At 33.1% G+C, this 10233-nt stretch overlaps 1 protein-coding gene across 1 annotated transcript in view; it reads right to left on the bottom strand.

Annotated features, from left to right (window-relative positions):
* Positions 1–228: 228 nt before the first annotated feature.
* LOC103598134 (tyrosine-protein phosphatase non-receptor type 4-like) overlaps positions 229–10233 on the bottom strand; it is a gene marked incomplete at its 3' end in the record, with an annotated part of 184924 nt that continues 174919 nt past the window's right edge. The window contains exons 13-15 of the mRNA XM_008582076.1: positions 8520–8588; positions 2572–2697; positions 229–387 (exon numbers count right to left, since the gene is read on the bottom strand). Of these exons, the coding sequence (XP_008580298.1) occupies positions 229–387; positions 2572–2697; positions 8520–8588 (354 nt within the window). The remainder of the gene's footprint in view (positions 388–2571; positions 2698–8519; positions 8589–10233) is intronic.

Consider the following 10233-nt stretch of genomic DNA (forward strand, 5'->3'; position numbering starts at 1 on the left):
ATTGAAGAACAGTTTGAGTCAACAAAATACATAGTGGCTGGGTTGGTGGGGGAGAGCCAACCAGAACTCTCAGGGACAAATAAGCACATTTACAAATATATAAATTTTTAAAAATTGCATAAGTAACATCTTGTATAAAATGTCCTAACTTCTCTGATTATTTCAAATGAAGAAATTTGGGGCATCTGAAAATACATTATCAAGAAGTAAAATGAAAAGAGGCCTTACGGTGATGATTCCAGAATGATGCTATTAGCTTGTGTTGATGATGGAGATCTCTCATTCACAAATACTTCACTTGGGGAAGTGTGAACCACATGGTCTACCAAATGACCAACTGACGATGGTCGTAACCGGGTTCCCTCTTGTGTGAATGCAGAATTTCGACTAAATGAAGACAGAAAAAACTGAATGAAAATATGCTTTAATTCAATTTTGCCCATTTTCTTAATTATATGACCACATCAGAATGTGAGTGTGTGTTTTGAAGACTAACCATGTGGACTAAGTCTCTGATAAACACAGTATGATGGAAACAGAAAGAACAAAGAATGAGAAGTCAGAGATATGAGCTGTAGTCAACAATCTGCCACGAGGATTTTACCCATTCAGTCATCTATTATCTTTAACTACTTTAATGTTTCAAGGTTTTAGTCACTATAATTTCATCTTATTCAGCATTTATAAAAAAAAAGAAGTTAGAATAATTTAAAAATATCTTCTAGTCTGAATTATTTTTTAATCCTTGTAAATGTTTTCATTTATGAAACTTCAAGTCCTAAAAGTAAATAATGAATGCCATATTTCCATCTTTATAAGTCACATAAATTATTAGTCATTACAATTATTAATTACAGTAAGTAATATTTGACCATTTATTTTGTGTGAGACATTGTTCTAAGCAATTTAAATATATCACTTCATTTAAGTCTCATAACAATATTATAAGATGTTGTTATAAATATAATTTTGTAGATGGGGAAAATGAGATTGATTAACTTGCACAAGATTCAAAGTACAGTGACTCCAATGTTCATGCTTTTCACCATCGCACTGTACTCTCTCTTTAGAACTAAAAAAACAACCTTTTTCAGATGATATCTAGAATTGTTTCATTAACCAGAAAACTTAATCACAGCTACTGTTAATTAATTATTTGAATTATCTGGTTTAAACTTTGTGTTTCTATATTTCACTATAATTATAATTACTTAGTGGTGCTGGTAACAAATGGAGAAATGGCTGACTGCAAAAGGGGGCAGAAAAAGAAGGTTCTGAATTTTCTTCAAATAAGCTGATGAGCCACTAAATATATGCAATATTTTATTTTAAAAAAAAAAGATTAAGCAATCTGCAATTAGCAAGACAGAAACTATTGAGTCCATTTTTTCTATAAGCAAAGAAGACACCTAGGTATTAAAGTTCTGCTAACCAAACTGTTTATGTACATATTTTACTTCCAATATGGTAGAAATTTATTCTTTTTTTTTTTCTTTTTCCTTTTTGTCTTTTTTCGTGTCCGGCAACGGATCGCAACCCTCAGTGTCGCGCCCGTACCGGACCGGGACCGGCAACGGGATCGCAACCCTTGGTGTCGCGCCCGCACCTCGCTCAGCCAATGAGCGGGAACCGGTCTGTATGTGGGATCCGAACCCTCGGCGGGAGCGCCACCGCCCTCCCAAGCGGCGCACTGTAGCAGTGCGCCACCGGGCTGGCCCAGAAATTTATTCTTTGACAACACCTATCAGCGACGTAGCTTTTAGAATTTAGTGCAAATTTATTCAACATTAATGTGCATAAAATACTTTCAAAGGAAGACTTCTTCAAATATTAATTTCCATACTAAAATTAAAAGAACCTTTTGGGTTAACAAAGCATGTTAATATGCTGACACACTTTTGTTTACCATTATCTTAATTACATACATATATGAGTATTACATATAACACATTTGATAATATTATAAAATTAAGATAATCAAAATCTTTGGCTAGTATAAGTTTATTATCTACACCCAGCTTTGTGAGAAATGCTACACTGAAGTACATACACAATAAGTGCTGAATCACACAGTGCTTCTTAGGACAGATATAGCTAAGCTTGTGGGGGCTGGTGTTAAAAAGTGGTAGAGCTATGGTTGGGGTGGGGGTTTAAGTAACAGAATCACAATTACTTGGAAAGTATATTCAAATAATATATGTTCCCCTAGAAATTCTGTTGGTAATCCACATGGAAAAAGATTATGTCAACAACGACCATATGAGAGATGGTTAGATAACAGATCTCAATTTATTGGCTAGGGACCCTTACTGTGAAAGTCAATTGTTGAGGAAAGTGAGGGTCTTTATTCAATGCTCTACTCCCTTATTCCCCAAGGCTATTCCATAACACTTCTACAATAAGCAGCAGGCAAAGAGGAAATAATGCTGCTCTGGAGCAAAAGAAAAAAAACATATCAGGTTTGATCAAAAGCGTAAAATTTTTACATATTTTGATCTGCAGGTAATGGAAATATATAACCAATAATTTAGAAATTAGCCAAATGGACACTTAATGTTGGTCAGTACTTACTGATTAGGAGTTCCAGGTGGAGACCGTGATGGGAGGCTTTGTGTTTCTAACCTTTCATCAGATGCTGAATTTCTGCTTACTATTTCCCAATCCATTAATTTCCTTACCAAGGGTTTACTTGGGGACCTGCAGAAAAAATTTCAATAATATGCAAAAAGATTTATTTTTATATCCCAAACTATGAATAAAATCTTAGAATTTGTTTTAATAGATCATATATAGATGAGTCAACATAAGCAGTTTACTTATAAAAAATTAATGCATTTAGAGATTATTTACCAAATAATTTCCTAAGAAAGTACATTTGCTTTATATAAAGAAGGAAGGAAAGACAGGCTAGAAAGAGTAGGATAGAGAAAAAAAGAGAAGAAACAGGAAAAGGAAGGAGAAAGTGAAAAAATGAGGCAATAGTTTGCTACCAAATGTTTTTTCAGATGTTATAAATATTATAGACATTGCCTATTTCTATTCCAGAGTATCTGAAACTCTAGCTTATCTTGGGATGAATTAAACAATTCCTAGCGTATTATCTTCTGAATGTCTTTAAATCTAAATCCTGATCCTCTGCCTCAGCAAAGACAGGACAAAAATGATAATTATACATGTAACATTTTATTTATAATTTTTTCTTTTTTACATATAGTAGGCCATTGAATTCTTTTTTCTTTTCTTTTTACAAAAACATTTTGGAAGGTTAAAAATTCTACCTTGTGGGGCCGAGCCCGTGGCGCACTCAGGAGGGTGCGGCGCTGGGAGCGTGGTAGCGCTCCCGCCACGGGTTCGGATCCCATATAGGGATGACCAGTGCGCTCACAGCGCTCACTGGCTGAGCGTGGTGCAGCCGGTCTCAAAAAAAAAAAAAAAAGGACAAAAAAAAAATTTTACCTTGTGGCGTAGAATAGAAGGATGTACACTTTATTACCTATCTATATATTGTCACCTATCACATTGATAAAGATGAGAACTAAGCAATCTTTTAAGAAAAAGATGTTGATATTGATTTATGCAGTTCAAAAGATATCATCTATTCGGAGATCAGAAGCCTTTACAATTTTAAGAATGTTAATGAGTTTTTTTATATGCAAATTGAGACACTGGCCAAAATTCACTGAACATATATGACATCTATTTATTTAAATGCCTAGTTTTCTGACATGCAGAATTAATATGGAGGCTAATACAATGAATTAAACTACTTACCTAAAATATATCATCTTATAAACAATAGTTTTGTACTTCAATAATAAATTCACTGAAGCACATAAAAATTATGTACAATCCTTTCCATTACATTACAATGAAAAACAAAACAGATGCTGTTATGCTACTTCAAAAACCAGATCATAAAAATTTGGATAGAAACATCTATTTGTGTAAAATAAAAAACCAAGACTATTTCAGTTATAGTTCATTGGATTCATAGGACTTCATTATGAATCTGGATTTACTTACACATTTTCCAGTCATAAAAAAGAATTGCACTTAGCACTGTGTTTACTTTTTAGCTTATCAGGATTTTTTAAAAGTTGGCCATCATTTTTCCCTCTCATCATGTACTAAGTATGCACTTTTGTATGGGTAAAAAAAATTACCTAGCAAGGCACAAAGCAAAAGTAATATTAAGTTATCCAATTATGTTGAAACAATGAGATCATTACGAATCAAAATTCTAATGTTATTAAGTTTGCAATTGAACTGTCAGCCTAGAATTTCCTTTCCAATATCTTAAACATGTAAAAAGAAATTGACTGGACTAAAAAGCATGGTAACACTGACCAAAGAGTACTCAATAAACTGTTATGTACATAGTAGGGAGCATTAAAATAATGATGAGTAGAGACACTGAATCCTTCCATTAGACCAATCACTAAAGTTTCTTTATCTAAACATCTAAATTGGCTAATACCTACGATCCTCAGGTCCCTCTCTGCCTCCTGAATTTTATGGTTTACTAGTACCTAAATTTTCAGTACAACATTTTAGCTTATTAATTTTACTAAACTATAAATAACTTAATTATGAATCTAAACCACCCAAGTGTCCTATCATTTCAAGAATTCATATCACAGCCAAACCCTTTTTGGTTTGGCATTGGCATCTCCTTAACTCAAAAACTAAAAGAGATGTAATGTTATCAGTTAAAAAAAAAAGACACTAACTCAGATTTCAAAGAAAGCATGAACATTTCCCATTATCAGGAGACTAAATTACAGGGATTTTTTTTTTTTTTAACTTGAAGACAACTCAGGATACCATCAGTCCAACACCCTCATATAGTATTGTAAATATTCTTATCAGTCACAACCAAGTGAAAATAAAGTATAATATCTCATGCATTTGGTTTTTAAAATAAAGATTATTAACTTATTTAAGCTCTTCTATTAATGTTAATTCTTAGTATTAATAAACTATTCTTTCCTCATATGTTAGACTGTAAAATGTAAGCTACAAGAGAATTTAATAACTATAGTCAGGAGAACTACTTTCATTTTCTGAGAGAGGGAAAAAGTCATTTGAAGGAAGAAAAAATCCAGCATACTTACCTAGTATAAAGTGTGAGAAGACTTTACTGTTAATGGACTAAACATGGTTGAAAATGCTATAAATTTAAAACTAAATTTCTGGTATTTTATTTTATTAACAGTTTTAACCTCAGAGACCCACCCACTCAAGCTTGCTGTGTATGTTTCCTGTTGAGTGTGGAAATTTCAGAGAAAAAAATACCACACTGCATCACTGTGTTTGCTATGCGGTAAACTTATTTTCTGACCATGGCACCTTATTTTTCTGTTGTATGAGAACACCGTTTTGCTCTCTTCTTTGATATATATGGCAATTGAAAAAGTGTGAAAGCAATTCAAAGAGTCAATTATTAGAAAAAGAAAAAATAATAACATTTAATTACTGTTAAAACAAATCTTATCATATAAAAAGTTTAAGCAGACACCTTTTCTATTTATACTGCCAACTAAGATTCCAAGAAAGAAAAAAACTCTAGAATTCTCTAATAATTTAAAAATTAACTTAATAATTGTTAAAGACATTAAGTGAATTTTGATAGACAAGCATCAGGTCATCATGAAAAGATTCTGATATATTGGCAAAACAATCCCAGAAAAGCTTTAGTATTTTGGAGACAGAGGGATCATTAAAAGAGCTCAGTTCTATTAAAACCTTGTCCCAGCTGATGACTCATTATTTCAAGGAGGACTCATACAATTCCAACAAAACAAAGGAACAGGAGAGTTATTTCAGGCTTATCATATTAGAATTTTAGCTCTACTATTCATTGAATAATGCATTTTTTAAAAATAAAATAACCTCGGGCCGGCCCGGTGGCGCACTCGGTAGAGTGTGGCACTTGGGAGTGTGGCGGCGCTCCCGCCGAGGGTTCGGATCCCATATAGAGACCGGTCCGCTCACTGGTTGAGCGCGGTGCGGGCACGACACCGAGGGTTGCGATCCCGTTACCGGTCACGAAAAAAGACAAAAAGGAAAAAAAAAAAATAAATAAATAAAATAACCTGTTAACTTCGTATTTTAATAATGGATACAAAACATACAATTAAGATGCAGGTATAACTGCATATTTCTAAAATCAGAAATGATAAAAACATTAAAACATAATGCTTCTAAAGAAACCATTTGAATGTAATATTAACCTTAATATATAAATACACTTATTATTTGGTACTCATATTAGGACATCATACTACAGTACAACTAGTAATCAAATCACATGTTCTATATTTTTATCAATATTAAGCAAAGAAAAAAGTTAAGCTTATTGTTAGTAAAGGAATAAAAAAGGTATAAGGATATTGTTATGGTATAGTCATAACACTAAAAATCAGAAAAATATTTTGATTTTAACAAGTACTGAAATGAGTGTTGCAAATAAGTTATAGTACTAAGAACTAGAACAAATATATTCTAAATTAAAACAATGCAGTTGACAGTAAGTAAACTATTTCTTAATACCAATTGAAAGAAAAACAATTTCATATTAACATTTTACTGTTAGTACTTTTTCTTCTTTTTTTTTCTTTTAGAACTTTCTAACTGGAAATTATGGTATCTAAGACTGTATAAGGAAGGATTTTGGATAATTTCAATAGTCACAACTACTGGGGTAGGGATCTCTGTGTTCTCACTTTCTTTTTTCTCTCTTTCAAAATATGAGTAACCAAGTCACTAATGTGGCACCAAGATTTATATTTAATAGAGAAAAAGACATTTCCCTTAGAAATCTAAAATTAAGATAAAATAAATGGATTTCAAAGCTTTTTTGAACAAATGCTGAAATAATTTCATCATTCAAATTTAAGTAAACTTATCACAGCAAAATCTATAGCCCTGACTAGCTGAATCCTTCCCACATCAAGGCATTTTCACTGACTGTTTTCCTGTTTGGGGTGTATTATTCATTGACAAATCAGGATGAAGGTAACCCCAGAATGAAGGAAAAAAAAATGTATGTAAAATTTATATATTTATTTGTTGGCAGCTGGCCGGTAAGTAAATTTTATTATTCAAATACACTAAAAACATGTTTCAATAATATTTTGTTTCAAATGTCCTTACTTCAAGGATCTCATAGCATTATTTCAGGACACATTACTGCGATAGCCTCAGATAGTCTTAGCAGTAATAACTACTCTGGAGGCAGGGACATGGCAGGGTAGAGGGAGGAATCCTAAATTTAAATCTACAGTTTATGATAAAAAGAATTTAACTGTTTAAAGTTTTATTACCATTATAAATGAGCAGATTTTTCAACATCAAAGAAAATATGCATAACATGTTAAGTGATAAAATCAAGCAACAAAAAGTATGAAACAACTTTGAAACAAATATACACATACATATAAGTATCTCTGTGAGTATATGCACAGGAAAATCTTGAATAGTAAATACCAAAAAATACATTAAGGGATTGTTTCAGGATGAGAGTTTTCCTTACATTATTTGACTCTGTTGGCATTTTAAAAGACAAGGAGATATTACTTAACATTGCTAGAAAAAAAGAGCAATTTTCACCTTTGGAGGGAAGAAAAACAAAAACACAAACTCCTTTTACTCAGAAACACAAAGTAGGAAGGTCTTTTGAATAAAGACCAAGAGCAAAATTTAAACAAAGTAAAACCAAAGCAAAATTCTCTAGTTCTCTTTATTAAAACTCTTGTCTCCAGCAGTAGATGCCAAGCACATAACTCTTTAATTGAAGGACTTACACTCCCTAAGTCATTTTCACTGAAAACCAACTGTCTCTAACACACCTCTATTCAATTGATCAACTTCTGCTAGTTCTACCTACAAAATGTTTCTCAAATTTGTTCCTTATTCTCCATTCCATCACCAATGTTTTAGTTCAGGCCTTTATCATCGTCACTTGGATTAATGCAATTAACCGTCTAATTGGTCTCTGGATACTCAGCCTTTACATACTAATCCATTCTCTATTTTTGCTTATAAACTCTTTTCTAAAACATAAATCTGATCATGTAGTTTCACGTGTTAAAAAGCAAACTGACTACAATAGACCCTAAAATAATGAAGCCAATAAATGGAATACAAACAAAAAGCAACTTATCTGTTTCTTAACAGTATGATTTAAATAAATATGGAAATGTGTTGGTTAACATATGACATGTCATTTTATTTCCCAAAAATGTTTAAAAAAAGGACACCAACCTCCCAGCAAAATGTTATATTGATAATATAATACTGGATTCAGCCTATTCAGAGCTACGATGCTTGGTATATGATTAATGCTCACATTTTAAAAAATGAATCAATAAACTAGACAAACTAGTTTATCACTCCCTCAACGTAATTTATTATTTAACTAAAAAAGGATCATGTGATAATTCTGTAATCATATTTAGAAAATGGATTTTTAATCCTTCTTTTAAAAAAATTTAGACACTGAAACAGAATTGGCTTACCTTGCAAATACCCTGTCTTTATTTGCCTTTTCTTTGCCATACTGAACTGACTGGACTTCAGTTCTCCCACTGAAATACACAAATATACACAATAGAATCTTAAAGAGAACACAAGATAAAGTGACAATACACAACATGATTATACTACAATTTCATAAGAGACAAGACATTTCTAGCAGAGAAAAGGAAGCAGAGAATAAGGAAAGACTGGACTATATTCTAGTTATACCTGGATAGATGAAGCTTAATTACAGTTCTTTCAATAACAAACAAAGATATGTTCCACAGACACTTCAGTTTTGGATACTTCTTTGAGAGTGAGTATAAGAGAAATAATTTTGTGTGGGAAGAATTCCTTCTGTTATGCCCTGGGAAGGCACTCTCTCCAGAGGCAGAGATAGGTTGCCATGCCCTCACTCAAACCCTCCAGCCCCGCCTGAGATTCAGCTACTGTCTCCTCCACTACTCTAACGAAGGAGCTGAAACATGGGGCCAAACTGGGCAGACTTGCCCGTTGCAGTGAGGAGGAGGCCTGTTAGTGGGAGAGGGTTTGGATTCGTGTTGAGGATAAGTTGCTCTTTCTTTGGGCAAGCTTTTCTCCCCCCCCCCCTTTTTTTGTGGCCAGTATGGGGCTGCACTCTAACCAACTGAGCTAACCGGCCAGCCATAGCTTTTCTTCCTTGTCTACTGCTAGTGATCACAGACATGAAGACTAGTTACATCCTTAACTCCCGCCATGTCCAGACACAGCGTAACTCTACATTTTTGTAGATAGATAGGAACATTATATATTTTTGTATATAAGGACAAAAATATGGTGGGGAATGGACATTAGGGGATCTGTTTTGAAGCTCATTTGTCTGGCAAGCACAAAGTTTATACAGGGGAACTGATATTCCTCCGTCGTACACTAGTATGTTCAGACTAACTTTGCTAGAAGCTTGGTTCTCAGAGAATTTATTACTTGAGGCATCCCACTGCTTAAGTGTGAATGAACATAAATTTCTAGCATAACAAATAAAACCACTTACAAATGTAGACATTTAATGAATATAAAAGCTACTAAACATAGGTTTCCAAAGTTAAGCAAGCAATTTTAAGACCGTCTTCCATAGATAACTATAAATAAATGTGAACTGAATGGCATGCTTGTGAAGTTTTAATGGAAAAATGAGAAACATTACCATAATTTTTTAGTGTCTATAAGTTGAAGTTTCCTAAGAAAATATATTTTCTCCAAGAAGGAGCTAACAAATTAAGGTTCACCACTGTTTGTATTTCCACATTAGAATGATTTTAATCCCCTGGATATATTGAACAGAGATAAGAATATACGTATGAGGAGGCTGGTGGACAAAGTAATAAATCTCTGATATTCCCAGTTCTATTTCTCAGTCAAAATAATATTTCAACATTCTAAGAATGACAATAGTTCCAGTATTCCCAACCATTGTTTATTATGAGGGGGAAAAAGTTATGTAGTGCATACCCATTAGGGATTAGGACTGTGTCCAGCTTAACATTTGTCATACTGCCATGTCTACCTCATTTACAAAGCTATTAATCATTTTGATGACTAAAAAGTACCTTGGATATGTTTTTTAAGTTTTTAAGGACTACAAGCACAAAACTTAATCAACATTAATTTAATGTGAACTGAACTGTCATAGGTGCCAATCATATCTTGTGCCCTACTATGTTTTGCAGGGAGCTG

The sequence above is a fragment of the Galeopterus variegatus genome, unplaced genomic scaffold (assembly GCF_000696425.1).
Source record: "Galeopterus variegatus unplaced genomic scaffold, G_variegatus-3.0.2 Scaffold2514, whole genome shotgun sequence".
In the NCBI taxonomy this organism is placed as follows: Eukaryota; Metazoa; Chordata; class Mammalia; order Dermoptera; family Cynocephalidae; genus Galeopterus; species Galeopterus variegatus.